At 41.8% G+C, this 22524-nt stretch overlaps 1 protein-coding gene across 1 annotated transcript in view; it reads right to left on the minus strand.

Moving 5' to 3' along the window:
- Positions 1-22524, minus strand: part of cog1 (component of oligomeric golgi complex 1) — a 51109-nt gene that overhangs the window by 19979 nt on the left and 8606 nt on the right. The window contains exons 4-8 of the mRNA XM_080446455.1: positions 21429-21610; positions 10928-11098; positions 6071-6224; positions 2695-2905; positions 976-1363 (exon numbers count right to left, since the gene is read on the minus strand). Coding sequence (XP_080302581.1) covers positions 976-1363; positions 2695-2905; positions 6071-6224; positions 10928-11098; positions 21429-21610 — 1106 coding nt within the window. The remainder of the gene's footprint in view (positions 1-975; positions 1364-2694; positions 2906-6070; positions 6225-10927; positions 11099-21428; positions 21611-22524) is intronic.

The raw sequence follows: 22524 nt of genomic DNA on the forward strand, positions 1-22524 counted from the left end.
GTTTTGTGTTATACAAAGATTCAAATAATTCTGTGATGGCTTATAGCATACAAAAATGATGTCATAGTTAAGTTTGTTACTTATATATAATTATAATTAATGTATTTATTCCATAAATATTTTTCATCACAGTAGGGTTAGTGGAGAGGAGGGTTTACCATCAACTTTCACCAGTAAAACAAATTAAAATAAAAAAATTCAGCAATGAGCTCAATATAAATATGATATATAATATATCGGTATCGGATCGGTATCGGCAGATATGACCCAGCAAATAATCGGTATCGGTATCCAAAAAACAATATCGTGCATCTCTAACTGACATCATAGATGACTTCTTTTTTTTTTTTTTTTGCACTCCCTCATGGAGCTACATGCGGATTATACTAGGGTCAGTCCACTCTAGGTGGACACGCACTGACCTTTTGCACCTTAATCCCTTGTATAACGCACTGACTTTTCTTGGGTCTTTTTTATTGTGCTCCTTTTCCTCTAAGCACCTTAACGTCCATTGTCTATCATGCACAGTATAAGTATAACATGCACAGTATACAATACATTGCTGCTATGCTCAGGCACCTTAGTTTAGTTTTTTTTTAGTTTTTTTTTATTATCTCAGGTAATTTGTAAATATGTAGATAACTTGTCTGGCCTTCTGTTGCTCTCTTGTTTTGATCTCCTTCCCACCTGCCCCCCACCCTCTTCTTCTCCCCCCCCCCTCTTCTTTCTATGGAAACTAACGTTGCGATGGGAACGATGTACAAAAAAGAATTTCACCCACTTTTTTACCTTGTAAACCTGTGATGTGACAATAAAACTGATTCTGATTCTGATTCTGACTGATTTCACAGGCCGGTCACATGAAGTCTGAGATCAATCTTAGAGCCACATGGGAGTAGACACTTTTTTCACCCAATTGAATCACTATCCCAAATCGCTACATAAAACAATGGACAGCCTACACTTTGCTCCCACCTTTGTCCTGGGAGGGCAGGTAGCACTGCAGGTCGTCCAGCCTGCTCCTCAGCTTGGCGTCCAGGGAGGAACAGAAGCTCTGCACGCAGGGCGTCAGGGCCTGGGTCTTCATGGCCAGACCTCCACACTGCTGCTGCTGCTGTTGGCCTCTCTGGCTCACACTCACCCAGGCAGCGTCGCTCAGCAGGTCCCCCGCTCCCTCCGACCACAGGAAGGAGGCCACGTCCGCCTCGTACTGGGCCCCCGTGCGGCTGCAGGAGCCGTTGCCACCTGTAGAGGGCGGTAGCGGTGGAGACTGGGCTGACTGGCTCTCCAGGTCCCTCAGAGCAGAGCTGAGCAGCTGGGTGCAGCTGGCTGAAATGGCCTGGGTTTCTTCACGGGTGATGGCCTGGAAGAAGACATTTGAGGGGAGAAGAAAGGTGAGTTCAATATGTAGCTAGTAATGTCTTTTTTTTTTTTTGGGGCTTTTTACACCTTTTTCCTTCCCAATTTAGTCCCCACACGCATTTGTGTCATTGTGTGTTGTCACAGCACTTTTATAACCCATTAAAGGACGACTTCACCCATTTTCAACCTATCTTCATATAATAGGTCTTCACTAATGCTTATGATAAAATGGTAAAAAAAAAATTCTACTCAGTCTGTGTCTCAGAGGAGGACTGTGGACAGTTCAGAAACCCGTCTACCAGTGACATCATCGATGGTGAATCCAAGCTAATAGAAACTGCAAGCTTTGTATTCCTGGAAAGTACAATACAATAATAGAAGCCATTGTTCTCGCGTTCATAAAAAATCTAAATAAACAATTTGAAATCTTGTTGGAGAAAAAAAACGATGCCTAACGATGATGTCACTGGTAGACGGGTTTCTGGACTGTCCACAGTACTCCTTTGAGGTGGTACCATATAAATGGTACCATTTTATCATGAGCATTAGTGAGGACCTATTATGAAGACAGGTTGAAAATGGGTGAAGTCGTCCTTTAAGACTTCAGATTTGCACACATTTTCCAAAAATAGCAGATCTACGAGCTTGGGCCAATAGTGTTCGTATAGAAACTCGACAAAGCCGGACGCACCGTGGCGGATTCGAACCCACAACCTCTGCGGTGGTGGGCAGACACTTTACCACTGCGCCACCTGAGTGGCTCTAGTTTTGTATTATGATTAGTCTGAGTGCGGTTGTAAAATACTCTTTCAAACACACAGCTGAACCACATGTACTGCATCAGTATCACTGGCCCCTTGTCCTGTTTACAATATTCACCATATTGTTCCATGGATGTATTACCATTTGTGATTTAGTTTTCTCCTATGGTAAGGGGCATACTTTCTACTACTTGTATAAATTATTGTTGTACTGAAATGTATATATGAAAACTGTGAAATGGGATGTGGCTATGACTTTCGTTTTAGAAAAGTCAAATGTTGTTAAATCGTTGCACTTGTACTTATACAACTATACAACTTGGACTTGTGTAATTAACATGAATTAATTGCATTAAAAGTATATACAAAAAGAAACTGTTGCAGCCCTATTGAATGTCACGGTCTACTTATGCTATATAATGTGTTAAAGAAAGAAAGAAAAAAGTGTTCCCCCCAAAACAATTGTTTTATTAAAATTGAGCTATTTTTCGATTTATTTTTTTAAATAACGGATTAAGTTCACTTAGTTTGATGACCAGTTGCGGCCCTAAATGGAATGATCCAAAGTTACCTGCAGGCGCTGAAGGAAGAGCTGTTGCAGGAAGTCCTCCCACATGGCCAGGGGGCGCTCTAGCATCTGCTGACAGACGGACCCCCAGTGCTGACTGATGGACTCAGAAGAGAGGAGGTCCCACACAGCATCCCTGATGGACGCCAGGCCCTTCAGGCTCTTCACGTAGACCAGTAGACTGCTGATGCCACTGCACATATCCTCCTTACAGCTGGTGACAACAATGTGAAATTTAGCAATTTTAACAACGTGAGATTTCAGCCGAAGGACCCCCTCTCTGAGAGAGGTATGAAGTAGGGACCCCCACTATATATTGCATAAAATTGTGTTGCAGATTAAAGATTTTTTATAGATGTTGGATTCATGTTACTGTGTATTTTCAGACATTTAAAACCACTTAAACCGTCAATACTTAGTAAACTTTCACTCTGTACTTAGTCTGCTCTTTTCCCCCCTTTTTGTCGAAAATAGCAGATCTACAACCTCTGTAGATAGGCTATTTTCGGCTGAAGTGGTCCTTAGAATAGGGATGCTAGGGTTCAAGTTCAAATGTAAAAAACTAAGTTCCTATCACACAATGATTTGGTGGACCCCCTGTAGTACCTCTGAGGACCCCCTGTTGAAGACCCCTGCAATACAGGATTCAATCCAGATTCTCGGGCTTGCCCGAACACAGCAATAATAAATAATATAATACATTAAAAGATTCACCGGCCACGTTGGCCGCCTGCCTGGCTCGCGCAATATTATAATAATTATTAGTAGCCTATATTATTTTATATTAAATAAAGTAAACACAACATTACAATACGTACATTTTCAACCATTAAAATCATATATAAAGAGGCCGATTCTACAAATGCCTTCTAAAGCTGTAGTAGTTCTCAAACTTTTTCATGTCATGGATTTTATATGTATTTGGCCGCGGAACCCCATCTGAAAATGTTTTGTGCCAGGGACACCCAGAACAGAAGATTTGTCCTAAAAAAGTCAACACTTTTCACAAATGTTCAAAAATAGCAGATGTACAAGCTCGCAGCGTGGCACGAACAAGTCCCCAGGACTTTTTTGTGTTATCCTTTTAGCCTTAAAGTCTGACTGTACCACGTGCTGTTTAACTCATTGAGTGCCATTGACGTGTTTCACGTGTTTTACCGCAATGGCGCAACGTGCCAATGACGTGTTTGATGTGTTAAAAAAAACAAAAAAACAAAACAAGATATCATCATTTGAACATTTGCTGCTCCATTCACTTCTTGTTTAACTTATTACTGAAAAAGGCTGTATCTCGGCTCCTGAGCACTTTTACTATGTATTTTTCAATGTTATGTTATTTTCAAAAGGCAGACAATTAATGTCAACAAGGTCCAATGACCTCGTTGACATTTGTGAAACCACACAGTGCAACCCCCAGTGATTAGTACCCATCAGGGGATCGATTATACTGGAGATAAATATTCTGTGACTACTTGAAAAAGGCATAAGAAAATAGAAAAATTGCTGGCACAGTTCGCAATAATTTTTTATTTCACTGGCACTGAATGAGTTGAATTTTTGACTTATAAAGTATTCAATCAATCAATCAATCTAATCATTTACTGGATACATTGTGGTATAGTTTATCTATGTTTGGAATAAATCCATCTAGACAAATAGGTTTCAGGCTTCATCCATAACTGCTTGATCTCAGAGAGAAAGTTAGTTTCTCCACAACATATAATTAACTCAATTGTTATTTTTATACAGGGTTATTTTTTTTGCTTTATTTTGTTTTGCTTTTAAATCATTTCCTCTACATAGATGCTGCTCAACAAATCCATAAAGGAGAAAACAAACAAGCAAACAAACAAGAATGATCAAACCCAGGAGTCTGTCTCTAATAAGGTTGGGCGATTGGATGAGTCCAATCGTCGAATGTTTTTATTAGGCGATTTTCGGACAATATTTGACATTTTATTTAGCAAAATGTATGTATCCTAATGGTCTGCCTCCTCCTTAAACTCTTCAAATATAGCCAAATTAAAGCGCAATATAAAGCATGCACGAAATGTTAATCAATTTGAGCCATTCTAATAATGATTGATGATGAAGGCATGCGCTCTGGTTGCGCTTATTTCTGACGAGTCTAGGCTACAAAACTGAATGGAGTCGAGGAGAGCAGAGTAAAGAGGGAATAGCTTTTGCTTTCCTAGTTGTCTGTTTATCTGCTACTGTACGTTTGATGATAGCTGTATATATATTTTTATATAAAAACGAAATTGAAACTAAAGCTCCAGTTTCTGCAAATCCTCACTGTGCATTTGTAAGCTTGATGACGCAGTAAGTGTGTCCCCCGGTCTCACAAGATCAAGCACTTGATTCTTAACTTTTGCTGTCAAGTCTGGATATTAAAACTTTAGTCAGCTGATGTTTATATCTCCAGGCAGTCAATCAATGCGATTTGAAATTGAGTTAACTCGTGACCCGACGCGCACTGCAAGTCCCTTTCCTTTAGTTACAGGGGAGGGCGGCCCGGACGGGTGATTTATCCCGCAGCACCACGATTTATTATTTGTCCGAATATAAAAAAGTTAACCTGGATGGGTGTGTTTCGCCACATCGTTGCTGCAAACTGAGGTAGGCTTCTCTGCTTCAACTGATTGATTGATTGAATATTTTATTAGGCAAAAAAATTGAAACAGCACAGTTACATTTAAAATACTTTGTCTAACAGGTCCGTTCATGAAAGACCTTGCGGTCTTGTTTCCAATGAGGGCCTTGGTATTCAATTCATAGACATATATAGTGGCACCACAGTTCGAATATCAATACAAAAAAAAAAACAGCAAAAAATAACACTATATACAAAAAAATATATAATAATAATAATAAAATAAACTCTTCATCTCCTAGCAGCCCAGCCTGTGATCTTAGCTTAGTCCTAAAAGAATATCCTATGGAAGTGATTTACAATTGATTTACAATTCGTTGTTGTCTAAACAAATTTGGTCAGTGAGAGTGAGATTGGTGCATGGCAGCAGAAATACAGTCATGCCGTCTCATCTAGTTTTTTTTCATTGACCCGACAGAGCATGTGTTACAGCCCAATGTATACTCCGTCGTACGACGGGGTCGTGCGCCAAAAATAGCAGATCTACAAGCTCACAATGCCTCATGTCCGCGACGCGTTGTGAGCTTGTAGATCTGCTATTTTTGACACGCGACCCGCTGTACGGCGAAGTATAACTCGAGCTTAAACAACTGGGGAGCTGTTCTAACGTTATGGCTTTTCTAGCACGAATATATCGTCAATCGGCAATTTTTGGGCTGGCGATGGCCGATAGAAATATTTTGGCATATCGCCCAACCTTAGTCTCTCTAATGGTGTGTATCTTACGTATCTATCCACTGTTGGAGTGTGTCTCGGAGCTGCTCTCTCTGGATTGGTTGGGCCAGGGTTCGCAGGGCGGGCTGGAACTCGGCGATGGAGGCAGGCAGGTATCTGAACCAGTTCCCTGTGCTCATGTCCTGGAAAACCTTCCTGCCTTTCCCTGCATTGGGGACACGTTACAGTGACAAAACATTACAGTGAAGCAAAACCTTACAGTGACACAAAACATTACAGTGAAACAAAACCTTACAGTGACACAAAAGACAACTTCTGTAGGTGTTACGATTTCCTCCATCCACTGCTTTTTAGACCACTGGCCCTCAATGTGCAGTCTGGGGACCCCCAGGGGTCCTTGAGGGGGTTCCAGCAAAATGAGAAAGAGTTGAAACACTTGAGTCTTATTTTATTTTTTATTTTTTTTGAAAATAGCCAATCTACAAGCTCACAAATTGTCGCATCACAACACATTGTGAGCTTGTAGATTGGCTATTTTTGAACAATGTCGACAAATCTTGACCAGTCTTCTCTTATGGGGCACAAAATCTTTTCAAATGGGGGTCCACGGCCAAATACAATGTTGGGGGTCCTTGACCTGGAAACGTTTGAGAACTACCTCAACCTTTTCAGGCCGCGACCCCCCAAAATAGTCATATTTGAACTGGGACCCCCCACCCTTATAAGCACTTGGAATGTAGGAGTTTAGGCATTACATTTAGTTCGACTCGGTTCCACAGATATTGTGAAAATAGCAGCAAGACGTTGTGAGCTTGTAGATAGTCTTATTTTAACAATCTCTGCCTGCTTTTAGGTATTAAAAAGGTCTTAAAAGTCGTTAAATTGTCACTTCACTGCCATGTGGGGACCCCCCCAACATCATGTGGGGATCCCCCTGGGGGTCCCGACCCACAGGTTGAGAACCACTGTTATAGACCAGCGTTTCTCAGTGGATTGATGATATATGATATATGATATATTTTCATTGAATGCAACTCACTTCAAGGGTAAGGCACGCTCAACTGGAGGATGGTCTTCAATAAACTGGGTGCAAATTCTTGTTAATAAGTAAAAGAAAGAAACAATCCATACTCACTGTAGAAGTCTTAACTCGTTACCTCAGTAACGCTGAGGAAGGCGTACATGCCAAAACGCGTCCGTTCGTTTGTTTGCTTGGTTGACTGCTGCTGCAGATCTTCAACATTATTAAAAAAGACTCCTAAGACTTCTACAGAGAGTGCGGATTGTTTCTATATTTTAAAGTATTCCAGTATGACACCCATAGGATTGACTACAGGTTGTAAAGCATAATATATACACTTTAGCACGACAGTGCTGTTAGCCAACAATAACTGATCTTAAACTCTGTTATTTTGCGATCTGTATGGTAGAGTATGGTAATGCAATATAACTTATACCAGTGGTTCTCAAACTTTTTTGTGTCAAGGACCCCTAAATGATACATATTTGGCTGAGGACCCCCATCTCAAGAAGAAGCAAAGATTTGAGTAAAAAAAGAAAATGATCAAGATTTGCACAATAAAATAGCAGATCTACAAGCTCATACCGTGGCACGAAGTGACACGCTATGAGCTTGTATATCTGCTATTTTAAAATAGGCAAAGTATATGATATGGTTAAAGTGATAAAATGATTGTGACGCGAATAGCTATAGTAACACATTTTGCTGGGGACCCCCTGGTATTCCCCCGAGGACCCCTGGGGCTCCCCGGACCCCACACCAATGATGTATACAATTTGGGTGGTTGTATTCAGTGGTGGACAAAATACTCAATTAAAACTCAAATATTAAGTGAAAGTTGCTCAGTAAAATATTTACTTGAGTTAAAGTACTGGAGTACTTGCTATTTAACAAACAAACAAACAAACAAACAAAATACTCAAGGGTTCAAAAGTACAAATTACAAAATACAAAACATTCCAAAAGTAGTGAAACTAGAAAAAGTGCTCCTCGGAGCACAGGTCTCCGCCAGGTCAGGTAAGTTATTGTGGCCTCCTGGTGGCGCTATAATAGGCCAATGTGAAAAGGGTGGCATTTCTTCCTCGGCCTAGTGGGAATGTGCGTGCAAATTTTCACGGAAATCGCACGCCGCGTTCATGATTTCAGACATTTTGTTCAAAACGGACCAATCCTGCAAACTTTGGAAGTCAACCTTAGTCAATCAGGATGGAATATGAAATATCGGACAGATGCGTCTTGATCACATGACTATAGAGATACTGTGTACCGATTTGCGTGATGTTTGGATAAAATCTGAAGGATTAATATCCAAAAATGTATTTGACATAAGTCGGCCTCCTGGTGGCGCTGTAAAAAGCAGATGTGAAAAATGCAGTGCAGATGTTTTTCCTTGGCCTCTAGGGAGTAGGCATGCAAAGTTTCACGCAGATCGGTGCAGTTATAGTTAAAAATGCAAATCGGCCTGTTATAGCGCCACCATGAGGCTGATGTGAAAAGTTTTAAGTGCCATTTCTTCCTCGGCCTAGTGGGAATGTGCGTGTGCAATTTTATGGAAATGGCAAGCTGCGTTCATGATTTGAGGCAGTTTGTTCAAAACGGACCAATCCTGCAAACTTTGGATGGTAACCTTAGCCAATGAGGATGGAATATGGGAAATCGGACAGATCAGGGTTGATCACATGACTATAGAGATACTGTGTACCGATTTGCATGAGGTTTGGTTAAAAACTGTAGGAGTAAAGGGAAAAAATTGGTTTTGCACAAATCGGCCTCCTGGTGGCGCTATAACAGGCCCATGTGAAAAATCTGAGGCAGAGGTTCTGAATTGGCATCCAGGGAGTGTGTGTGCATAGTTTCGCAGCGACCGGGCCAACGGTGCCGGAGATTTGGTGCTAACACACAGACAGGACACACAGACAGGACACACGGACGGACGGACGGACGGACACACGGACGGACGGACAGGGGCGAAAACATACTCTCTCGCCATGCCTTTCGGCCTGGCGGAGACAAATATCCCATCTATTGGCTATTTCCACTATAATTGAAAAAGGGCTTAAATGGTTAATGCATATCAGTAATGTACTTTCCCCTTCTTAGAACTGTAGTGGAGTTAAAAGTACATTTGTCTTTGAAATATAGTGGCGTGAAAGTATCCAAAAATACAAATACTCAAGTAAAGTACAGATACTCAAAAACATTTACTTAAGTACAGTAGTCTAGTAAATGTACTTTGTTACTGTCGACCACTGGTTGCAGTCTCCTGCTCTTACATTGACACATTCAGATATTGTGGTCTGGTGGGACACCTACTGGTGGACATGTGGTACTGCATGAAGGTCAAAATTCAGTTTCTCCTCTATAGTGGTTCCCAAATCAGACAGAGGCAAACATTTTGAAAAATAGCCGATCTACAAGCTCACAACGCCTTGCAGTGAGAGGCGTTGTGAGCTTGTAGTTCAGATATTTTCACAATATTTACCTGCCTACAATTCCAAGTGCTTGTCAGGGTCGGGGGGTTCCCAGTTCAAATATTATTTTGGGGGGTCGCAGCCTGAAAAGTTTGGGAACCCTTGCTCTACGCCAGTGGTGATCAAACTTTTTCATCTTAAGGGCCCCTCAAAATTATATGTATTTGGCCGCGGACCCCCATCTCAAATATGTTGTTCCAGGGACCCCCAGAAGCAAAGATTTGAGTTACAAACGTTCACTTTAAAAAATATATATATTCAAAGGTTTGCACAAATTTTCACGACTTAAAAAAAATAGCAGATCTACAAGCTCATAGCGCGACTCAGTGCCACGCTATGAGCTTGTACATCTGCTATTTTTTTATGGCCAAAGTATAAAAAGGTTAAAGTGGTTAAAATTATTGTGATGCTATATTAAGACATTTTTCTGGGGACCTCCTGGAACCCCATTTTGAGAACCAATGCTCTACGCAAGCAGGCAGGCTCTATTTGATATTAGATTAGCCATGTTTCGAGCGTGTAGATCTGCTACTTTTCATGCTTTTGTGTGATACTTTGGTATGATCGAGTAGTAGAGGTGCTGCGATCAAGGTCTTTGCGATCCGATCCCGATCAGGCAGTGTCTTTTTTAATAAGACAGACAATAATAAATCCTGTGGGTTAATGATTAATCACCAGGTTCGAGAGAGCAGTGGTGGAAAAAGATAGCAGATCTACAAGCTCACAATCATTGTGAGCTTGTAGATCTGCCATTTTCAAATGGACGAAATGTATATAGGGCTGAAGTGGTTACTGTATGTACTTGGTTACTTTACACCACTGCGAGAGAGAGGCTCGCGTCGCAAAAGCGAGTGTCAAAAGCAAGTGACAGAGTCTTCTGTCACTTGCGTTTCAAATCGTATTGTTTGATCGGCTGGATATAACTTAACAGTCCCAAGGTATTTATAAACATACTTGTGTGGATGACGGTGATGGAGAATTTTTATGAAGTATTTCAGGACGCGCTACGCACTTCTGTGTTTCTTGCACGGACAATGTGTCAGCCCGTACAACATGTGGCGCGCGGCCATGACCGCGGTCCACGCTCCGCGCTTTTTATCTTTACTTTTTATTACTGATGTTATGTTAAAACTAAATGTTAAAAAAGGATTGATCACGTGATATTACTCAACAAAGTTTCACAGCGTGCTGGGTAGCACTGCTGGAGTGGAGTACTGGAATGGAGTGCTTTGATTGGAGCGTCTGATCGGTTATTTTTGCTGTGATCCGATTCGATCTCCATTTTTTAGCTGATAACAGGCCGATATCCGATCTGTTAATCGGATCGCGGCATCTCTATCGAGTAGGGCATTCATTTACAAAAAAAACCCACAAAAATATGGAGTTCAGAGGATTGTCTATGCTAGCTTGTTGTACCTGTAGGTGTGGTAACGTTCTCCAGTGTGGAGAAGAGCATGCCACAGCCCAGCGCCCCTTCCCCGGGTCGGGGGCTGCCCTCTGGGGGGAGGTAGAAGACGGCGTAGGCCTGGAACAGCGTGGTCACCAACAGCTCCACCAAGCTACACACCTGGGCCTTGATTCCAGCCACTGGGACAAGAAGAAGACAAGATTTAGAAGAATTCATCAGCATTTTGCCTCCCCCGCTATTTTTTTTATTTTATTAAAAAAAAATCAAACATATTAAAAATATAAATGAGAAAAAGACAAAGGAAATAAAAGGGAAAAAATTTATTAAAAACAGCTCCAAAGTTATTTTAACATCCTTAAATCATATTCCATCTTTGAAAAAGGAGTAGGAAGACGTTTTGTGAAAACTTATTAGGTCCTACCCCTTCTTTATGTATCTCAAATATCTCAAACCTTCAGAAAGATATGTAGGCTTTCCACCCCAGTGTTTACACATTTAAAAAAACTAAAACAAATTTAAAAAAAAAACAATCAAGCATACAAGACAGTCGAAATTATGCTCCAGATCTAAACCTACATCTGTTGTACCTAACTGGCTAGTCTATCCTATCTATCCTAACTATCTATTTAGTGTGTCCATTTTCAACATTTGCTTGAACGTATTCCATGTCACACTTTGTTTCAATTCATCTCTGCATTTGTTCCACAGTAACTCCTTTAACAGAAATACAGTGATATTTTGCAACGGTCCTAACTGCTGTTTAAACACACAGACTCCCCTCAAATTGTAATGACTCTCTCCCGTTTGGAACAACTTTTGGATGTTGTTCGGTAATTTCTGCTTTGTACATTATTTGAACTTTAAGGTCAACCAGATCTTTGAATTTTTGTGCTTTTAGTTTGATAAAGAGTTGGTTCTCTGTAAGTAGTTTTATTTACAATTACTTACAGAGAACCAACTAACCAACTCTTTATCATAGCCTCCCCCGCTATGTTCAGACTGGCAGAAGAAAAACTAAATCGGATTTTTGGCCAACTAAGTTTGGAATCATCAAAAACATGAAAACAGATTTGTTGTTGATCAGAACCACAAGGCAAATGTAGTACATTTAGTTGCTGTCGGGCAGACACCTCTTATATCCATATTTTATTTTATTTTTTCCGTAATTTAACGCCCTACTTGATCACACTACAGCGTCACACAAAAGCAGCAAAAGTAGCAGATCCGCAAGCTCGAAACGCGGCGCGAAGAGACGCGTTTCGAGCTTGTAGATCTGCTACTTTTGAATTTTTGAATTAGAATCCTGAAAAGTAACAGTTTTCCACCCCATGGAGACGATATACAAAGGCAATCACAGGCTGTTCAAGTGGTGCATTTTGAAACCAAAAGAACAGACTAAATTGTTGTCGACAGAACAGATAATAGGCCAGTAGTATCTTGAGACAGACATATTTGCTCCCACAATGTTCAAATGCTTCCCCCTAATGCGTAGAAATTGAAGCCGACTTTTTGTCCCGACTCCCCGCACTTTCAGTTTCCCCTGCGCAGTCACACAAATAACTCCTACTGGGAACCAAATAGCTAGATGTTTAGCAGACATGGAAATTAAGAAATATATTTTAAATAATTTGTTTTTTTGTGAACACCGGTTTCTGATTGGTCAAATAGGCTAGGTGCTTAAATGTAGTCCCGCGTTTCCAGAGGGCGTCATACCTGTTCCATGCTCAATGTTCCTATAGGTTTGTTTGATTGGCTCGGCAGCAGGTTTGGACTGGAAATGCATATGAAGGATATGCGTTTCCAGTTCAATTTTGCTGAGTCAATTGAAGCTAAGGGAGAATTAACCATCAAAGAAAACGTAGGGACTACAGTTATGCAGAGAGCCTGTACCATTCCATTCTGAAGAGCAGATAACAGCTTCCTGTTCTCAACGTTTACAGGGCAGAATTACACTCTCTGCAGCATTCAGAAGAGATCGTGGGAGAGTGTCTGGCATGAGAGACAAATGGGGCACTAACATATAGGCCTACTCCATTGCCACGGCAAACAGAAGTCCTTGAAACTGCTCTTTATATTAGAGCCATTATATTGGCCATTAATTTACTTTTTTAACAACATTGGTATCGGCACTTATGCAAATAAATCTTCAACAAAATTCAAATATAGCAAATCTACAAGCTCACAATGTGTCGCATTGTGACACATTGTGAGCTTGTAGATGTTTTTCCCCTCTTTTTTAAAATAGGTCTTAACTCTTTCAGTGCCAAGAGTATTTTCATAAAGTACTCCCCCAGTGCCAGCAATTTGCGTTTTTTTAAATTTTTTAATTTTGTAATTTTTCATTCAAATAAATGATCTGATTGGGTGTTTAAACCCATAATACAGTTGTACCAGTAGAGAGCAACAAATCGACACATTGATGATCTCGCTGGCTCACTCGCCCCCTCCCAAACAGGCTGACGTCATATCCGGTCATAACCGGATGTTGACATTTTTGACAATCGTTGATCGGGCTAAATTACGATGTGATACACGACTACGATGACTGATCGTCACCCAGACCAAAGAGAGTAGACGTGGACCTCTCCGTGGACCTCACCGTGACTTTCCCTATTCTGGCCAAAAATGATCGCGGGAAAAAAATGAGAACCGGAAACGGAATCTGCGTCATGAAACCGGAACCCAATGAGTCTGAAGGAGTCAGGAAGCGAAAGTGATCATGAAAAATAAACAGCATAGCGCGACCACAGTCAAAAGTAAAAACTCGGGATTTCTCGTGCTGGCACTGAGGGTACTCGGGAAAAACTCGGGATATCTCGGGGCGTGGCACTGAGAGAGTTAACTGGTTAAATAAACTAAAGTTCAGTGTATGCGTATTCTATATTTATTTGTTTGCTTATTACTTACATAATTACATTTAAAAAAAAATGTATCTATCAAAAGGTTATTTGTCTTTATTTGTATATGTGTTTGCTTATACATTCAATGTTCTTAAATAGAAACTTTCATCAAATGAAAGTTTTTCAAATGTATTTCAAGAAAAGAAAATCTGTCAAAACATATAGTCTAGATGGATAGGGGGGTCCACGCGCATAGGGTGGATTTTTTTACGCCACCTGTTTTTTCTTAATCCTTGAAGGGTATATTTTAAGATTCTGCCAGGTACCAAGCTGAAAAAATGGCCCATGGGGTTCATTTTTAACCCTTTGTTACACACATCCTACCCAAATTCGAAAATGGAAAACAAAAGAAAACAGCATAATTATTGAAATAAACAACCTACAGGGACAAATGAACACATGTTTCCATACAATTAGGACCCAGTGAATTCATTAAAAGTGTTATTATTAAGATTCAAGCACATCTTGACTCTATTTAGGGGCAAAAACTGCACAAAAATAGCTGAAATTGTTCGGATCACATCTATACTTCTCTTTTTACTAAATCCTTAGGTGGATTTTTCCTTGCCAACTGTTCTTTTCTTGATCCTTGAAGGGTGTACTTTAAGATTCTGCCAGGTACCAGGCTGAAAAAATGTCCCATGGGGTTCATTTTGAACCCTTTCTTACACACATCCTACCCAAACCCGAAAATTGAAAAAAAGAGAAAACAGCATAACTATTGAAATAAACAACCTACAGGGACAAATTAATACATTTTTCCAGACAATTGGGAGCCAAGGAATTCATTAAAATGGTTATTAAGATTCTAGCACATCTTGACTCTATCACAGGACAGAAACTGTCCCCCCAAAAAGCTGAAACTGTCAGGGCTGAAATCAGTGCTGTTTCCTACTAACATCCAATGCAAGCTCTTATCATGGTGTAGTGTGGGAGATGGCTGATTTAAGCAGTCACACCTGGCTTGACTGAGCTGGCTGTGACTGCACACCTGTTGTGTATTGATCTAATTGATGCACACAGGATAGATCAGTCATTCCCACACACACTCAAGAGAGAGCCTGTCCGTTTCATGTCTATAAAAGCCATACAGACAAGACCATGAGAAAAGGAAAACTTTGCAGCACTGCTGAAGGCCCTAGAAAGAAGGTTCCACTCCAGTCATGCATTCTACATGTCAAACTCTCTCTGAGTATGGTAATTTTACAGCCTTTGCCACCTGCAAAGGGGAACCAAAGGAAAAGCTAACATATCTACACAGCGTTCGTGATATGAGACTCTCTGAAGAAGCCACTTCACCCTACCGCATGAAGGAAATTTGTGACCTGATACCAGTTACATTGGAAGGCTTGCCTTTGGATATAACTGGCTATCATCAAAACTGTTACAAATCTTTCACAGGGAAATTGGATCGTTTGCAGGCTTCAAAGGCCTCTAACTCTGGTGAAACAGCATCATCGATAAAGGACTCCCTACGCCATTCCAAATATCAATCAGATCAGGATCGATCTGAAGGTCGAAGGTGTTCCTTCCTGTTTCCAAATCAGTGCATTTTCTGTGACAAGACCGATTTAAAAGTAAAATGCAAGACTGAACGTCTTACAAAGTTTCAGAGTTGGAAACACAAAGAGCCAGCATGGAAAGTCATTGAGCCTAGGGCATGGGAATTGAAGAGAGAGGCTCTTTACCGCAAGGTGCAGGGCAAGGACCTCTTTGCAATGGAAGCCATGTACCATCCAACATGCAGGAACACCTTCAACACTGATTACCAAAATCACATGCGTGGGATGGAGAGGGCAGAGAAGGTAACAGGCAACCTGCAGGCCCAGAAGATGGAAGCACATCAGAAATCGTATGTGGTGGTGAAGGACTACATTCTTAGAAATGTAATAGATCATAAAGAGATAATCCAGCTGAGATTCTTGTGCAGTTTGTACATCAAGGAGCTGGAGAGTCAAGGTTTTCCAAATCCAGATTACAGCAGTGAAAATGTATTAAGACATTTGCAAGGAGACAAGGACATCTCTCATGCACTTGCCTTCTCCAAGGTACCACTCTGTGGTTGTGTTGAACTCTACCTTGTGTACAGGTCAAGCATTACCGTAGCTGAAGCAGTTTCATGTGCTTACAAGCTCGGAACAGCAGACCAGCTCCATGATGCAGCCCTCACCCTCCATGCTCTTATTCTAAAGGCATTCAAAGAGTCAAAGGATCTGCCATGGCCCCCAACAACACAGGAGCTAGATGCTGTGAAAATGGAAGAGCTGCTCCCATACGATCTTGTAAGATTTCTAAATTTGGTTCTGACAGGAAAAGCAGAGCTTGATGGAGAAAAGTCTGAAAAGACTCAGAGATTGATCTATTCAATAGCACAGGATGTGTGTCGTGCAGCAACAAACAGCAAGTGGAAACTGCCAAAGCACATCCTTCTCTGTGCCACAGTTCGACACCTCTATCGAAGTAAACAGGTGAGTAATCACTTAACATGTCCTGTCTATTACTCTTTGATACTGTAATTTGATTTCTTTAATAAAGCAAATTGCTCTTTTTGCAGCTCACTACCATCCTTGCGCGACTCGGACACTCAGAGTCATATGACTTTGGTATGGAGCTTGAAACTGCAATGACCATGGCTTTCGATGAGATGTCCACCTACCTGACCCCTCAAATTATAACAGGCGAGGGAAATGTTGTTTTTCACAGCGAGTGGGACAACCTCAACAGAATCACAACCAATGTTCATGGCTCAAATGTTGTAAACAGTGCTGGGGGTATCATGATTCAAGAGGTGAAGGAGGGCCATCAGAGTACCAATGAGAGGACACTTCCTCTCTATGAGAGATCATCCAAGATGAGAAGCCTTAAGCTCACACCTCCGGAGATGCTACCAGAGCTGGCTTTCAAGAGAGTTGGTCCCAACTTCCCCAAAGATGCCAGCTTCACCCCTCCTGCTAAAAACCAAAGATCATATGATGACTCGATGTTGGAGTACTACATCCATTTCCTCTGCAGACATCTAAGCAGCAAGGGAAAGCAGCAAGTGCCTGGATTTGGTGGCTTTATTTCAAGCACAGGAAAAGTGCCTCCTAGAAAGTCCACAATTGACTTTTACACTCCCATCAACCAGCCCATTACAGACAACGCAGTGGTGTATGAGCTACTCAAGAGGTCTGAGGCAGCAACAGAGGAGGTTGGGCAGCCCTACACGATCAACACGTTTGACCTGGGGGTGGTCATGAAGGCCTGTCCTATAGTTTGGAAGTACGAGGAGGAATTTAAGAACCATGTCATCCTCCCTGGAAAGTTCCACACAGCCATGAATTACATAGGCAAGGTCACATGGCACAAGTGTCGAGGTGCTGGTTACGCAGAAATCCTAATTGAAGCTGGTCTTGCACCCAGTGGTTGCCTAAAAGGTATACTTAGTGGGAAATCATATGCAAAAGCTCTGTTCAATCTTAAGGTGGTCACAGAGGCACTTGAACGGTTGCTGATTAATGTTTTCCTGGATGAGGAGAACATAGATATACCACAGGAGACCCTAGTCGGCCTTATCCACTGCTGCAGTCGTGAGAACCTTGATGCAGCTCTGAAGGACGCCTCAATACTCAAGGTGATTCATCAATATATAGAATTTCAACAGAAGGTTCGCAAGGGCCACCTGGGCAAGACAGGCATGTTCTGGCTTTCTGTGATGGATCATGCAAGGCTGGTCTTCATGATGGATTTTGCCGTGAAAACAAACAACTTCGAGCTCTACCATCACTGTAACGGTGCCATGGCAGATCTCTGCTTTGCATTCGATGGCCACAACTATGCAAGGTAATGTATACACACTATTCTCCTAATATTAAATTACAATTAATTTAATAGAATTTACATGCAGTATATATTTGTGTAGCATGAATTTCAATCATATTTCATTGTCTACAGATACCTGACCTGGTTCGAGGCGTATCTCACCAATATTGACCTCACCCATCCTGGTGCTCTTGATTACATCAAGCTAGGAGCCATTGCTGTCGCAAGATCTTTAATCCCAGGGACTCTCTCAGCGGTAGACAAGACCATGGAGGAGACTTTCATGAAATTTGCCAAGACTTCAGGTGCCTCATTGTGTGGACACAATCATAAGCACCTCCATTTAATAATAGGTTCATAATATGTTGGTTGTGTTTACATAAACAATGTTTAAACGTTTGTTCAAACCAATAGTGTGACCAAAATGTAAAATAAACTTTTATGTTTGTCTTTACATTGCAGGTGGTCTACTTGGCCTTTTCAACATGTTCGGTGCATACCAGAAGTGGTGCCGCACAACCTCTGCACGTGCTCAGCTCTATGAGCTGACTCTGGAGATGTGCGGCATGATTGATGACCCTGACTGCCCAAAGGCAGGTAAGCACCGTGAGCTGGAACCTGCTCAGATCAAGAAACAGGAAGAGGCAGTGCAGAGGGTCATCAATGCGATCAATGGCTTCACCAACCCCTGGACAATCCCTGATAAACAACGTCTCTACTCACTGGCATCTGGGGCTCCTATGGTTCCAGAGGTCGAAAAGGATGTGCTGCAGGCCGAGGCTGCAGGCAGGGCTGCCAAACAGCAGTTTATAGATGAGCGGTTTGTCGCGAAGAAGAAGGACTTCTTTGATCGCCTCAAGAAGCAAAAGCTGAAGACGATGGAACATTGCAGCAAGAAGGTCAAGCTCACTTCTGCACAGGGAAAGGTGGATATTAACTCAACCTTATTCACAAATTTCTATATCATACTATTAGTCTAAGGCTTCACTAATGTCTTCTAAATTCCTTGCAGCTCTTTATGTACAAGGAGCAGAGCAACCTTGCCTTCCAGCTGCTTGTTAAGTCCCAGATGCTGGATATGCCCATCAGCATGGAAGAACTGATGCATTACCCCCTCTCGCCGGTTCCTCATGCACTTGGCACTCCTGATGGCTTTTTTGCCAAGACAAACAAGGCCTCCATCCTTAAGTATCTGCTCAAGGACAGAGATGTGGAGGTGGCATATCCTAAAAATGCACTCTTCATACAGGATGGCAATGCCCTGTTCCATATGATGGCAAACCTTGCACCAACCTGTGGAGAGATCTGCATGCAGCTATTGGACCAAATGATTCCCAAGCATGACTTCATCTTCTCCACAGATTGCTACCAGCCGGACTCTATCAAAGCCCAGGAGAGGCTTAGAAGAGGCTTCACTGAAAAGTACATCATCAACGGTCCACATACCCGCAAGCCCTACGACTTCAAGGCCTTCCTTGGGAATGAGCTTAACAAGAAGCAGCTCTGTGAGCTGCTTCTCAAGGTCTGGGGGAGCAATGAGGCAGCATCTCGGCTAGAGAAATGCAAGAAAGCAGTGGTGTGTGTTGATGGGAGAGCCTATGACCTAACTTCAACAAATGGAGAAGTAAGTTGACCAAGAATGAGGATAATATATTGTATTTAGCAGTGCTTGAAATTATTATTAATTATTATTATTATTATTATTATTATTTATTTGGGCTCTTCTTTACTCGTTACAGGTGCAGGCTTCTGAGATTCATGCCCTGCGGTCAAACCAGGAGGAGACAGACAGTCGTGTTGTCCTGTACCTCCATCAGGCTGTCAAGTGGGGCTACAAGTCCAGCGTGGTAAGGACACCTGACACAGACATACTGATGATCCTCCTCTACCATGCCAGCAGGATCAACCTCACCATATACCTCGACCACGGTACTGGTATGCATCGCAGGCTAATTAATGTGTCCCAACTGGCTGAGTCTCTGGGCCCTGAGTACTGCAGTACCTTGCTGGGATTCTATGTCTTTTCTGGGGAGGACTGTACCAGCGCCTTCAAAGGCAAGGGAAAGGTGAATCCCCTCAAGAAGCTGCAGAAGAACCCCAAGTACCAGAGGGCTTTCAGTCAGCTTGGAGAATTGTGGCTGGTGACGGATGAGGTCCAACAAGAGATGGAGTCCTTCACATGCATTATGTATGGCCAAGCTCGTATGAAGTCAGTCGATGCTGTGCGGGCTAAAATGCTGAAGAAAATGGTGGGTGCTGATCAAGTTCTGGACTCCAGGTCCAAAGTAGACCTTGAACGCCTGCCTCCCCCCAAGGTTTGTCTGATCCCACATGTACAGCGTGCCAACTTCAGAGTGGCCTGCTACAAAAGAGCAGACCAACCAATCTTTGAGAGGGCCAACCCCTATGATGAGTGTATGGGCTGGGAGAAGACGATGGATGAGGGGGTGTTAGAGCCTGTCTGGACAATTGGACCCATCCTCCCTCCTTCTCTTGTGGAGGTACTGGCCCAGAAAGCAGAGGAAGAACAAGAAGCAGATTCCTCCAACAATAATGTGGATGAGGAGGATGGAGAGTATCAGGATGAAGAGATGGAGATTGGGGAGATAGACTTTGATGACCTCTTTAGTGATGATGATGATGATGATTAGTTGTAGTAGGGCACATACTGCTTAAGTTCGTAAAATTAAAAGGTCAGAACTTGAATGATGTAATATAATAGTATTACTCAATTATTTTGTGCAGTTTTTGTCCTGACGTCTAATAAACATTTTACTGTGAAAAAATGCATTTCTCTCTGTATCTTCTTACTCAACAACTGCAATTACATTTGTTTTTAATGAGAAATATATTTTTAAATAGGTTTGGGCCTTGATTATACAAACAATATAATGCATAACAGCTTGTAGAGAATCTTGTTCATATTATTATATCCTATTTCCAATAATAACCTAATTTATCTTGTCCAGTGTACTATTAGCTATAGTTAATTTGCATTATTGTCCTGAAATAGAGTCAACATGTGTTAGAATAACCATTTTAATGGATTCCTTGGGTCCCAATTGTCTGGAAAAATGTATTAATTTGTCCCTGTAGGTTGTTTATTTCAATAGTTATGCTGTTTTCTCTTTTTTTCAATTTTCGGGTTTGGGTAGGATGTGTGTAAGAAAGGGTTCAAAATGAACCCCATGGGACATTTTTTCAGCCTGGTACCTGGCAGAATCTTAAAGTACACCCTTCAAGGATCAAGAAAAGAACAGTTGGCAAGGAAAAATCCACCTAAGGATTTAGTAAAAAGAGAAGTATAGATGTGATCCGAACAATTTCAGCTATTTTTGTGCAGTTTTTGCCCCTAAATAGAGTCAAGATGTGCTTGAATCTTAATAATAACACTTTTAATGAATTCACTGGGTCCTAATTGTATGGAAACATGTGTTCATTTGTCCCTGTAGGTTGTTTATTTCAATAATTATGCTGTTTTCTTTTGTTTTCCATTTTCGAATTTGGGTAGGATGTGTGTAACAAAGGGTTAAAAATGAACCCCATGGGCCATTTTTTCAGCTTGGTACCTGGCAGAATCTTAAAATATACCCTTCAAGGATTAAGAAAAAACAGGTGGCGTAAAAAAATCCACCCTATGCGCGTGGACCCCCCTATCCATCTAGACTAATAAGGAATGGGTGATCTAGGACTGTCCAAAATTGGGATCGAAATCAGACCCAAAAATCAGCCATTGATCGGGCTCTACTCTTTTGTATCCACAATTTATCCCTGTGTTCGAGAAGAGCTCAGGGAAATCGCGTCTTACCGTGCTGTGGTTGGCCAAGAAGCTGATGAATGGAGGCCTTCCTGGCCAATAGGAAGTCGTGCAGGGCCTGCCTTGCGGAGCTGTCCTCCAGCAGCATGGTGGACACCAGTGCCTCAGTGATGGCCTGGTCTGATATGGCCCGTCCTCGCAGAACCAGCTTACTCTCCATGAGGATGGTGGACCTGTTCATACCAACACCCACAAAGACTATGTGTTACTGTTTACATCAGGGGTCTTCAGCGTTTTTCAGGTCAAGGACCCCTTAGCAGAGAGAGAGAGAGAAATGAAGCAAGGACCCCCCCACTACATGTTGTATAACATTGTGTTGCAGATTAAACCTTTTCATAGTTTTCATAAGTAGCTTCATAGACTTGTTTGACAGCACTATCATGTTGGCTTCATTTAAATGTGCATTTTCTTTTAAGTTAGACCCGAGGCCTTCTAAATCCTGACCTAAGTTTTCAGAAAAACTTCAAATATGTATTCAAAGATTAATAAAAATGTATGTTGCTATAAACTGTACATAGCAACAGGAACCCCAAAAGGGGTTCCCGTCTTGAAAGGTATAGTTACAAATAGGGGTTCCCGCCCTAAATGGGTTAAACTACTTAGTAAACTTGACCTTTGGCTCTGCACTTGGTCTGCTCTTTATTCCCTTGACACCAAACCTCTTTGCCGAAAATACAACATCAGCCAACAACACGCTGCAAGGCGTTGTGTGCTTGTAGATCGGCTATTTTCGGCTAATGTTGCTCTCAGAATAGGGACGCTAGGGTTCAAGTGGTTAATAATGCAAAAAAAGTTAAGTTCCAATTATCCTACCTGTAGTAACTCTGAGGACCCCCTAGGGGTCCCGTACCCCCTGTTGAAGACCCCTAGTTTACACTGTTCACATGGATTGGGTTCATAAGCTCTTCAACACATGTCTAGTGCTAGTGTGCTACTACGAGCCGTGATTCTCAACCCTTTTACATTTCAAGGACGGTTTGATGTCACTCATAATTTCAAAACAAACGTGGTTTTAAGCTTGAAGATCTGCTATTTTCGCCGCACGTATGAACTGCAGCTCTGCACGGACCCGAGCCTGGCCCTGGCC

The sequence above is a fragment of the Gymnoscopelus braueri genome (assembly GCF_963280865.1).
Source record: "Gymnoscopelus braueri genome assembly, chromosome: 13".
NCBI lineage: Eukaryota > Metazoa > Chordata > Actinopteri > Myctophiformes > Myctophidae > Gymnoscopelus > Gymnoscopelus braueri.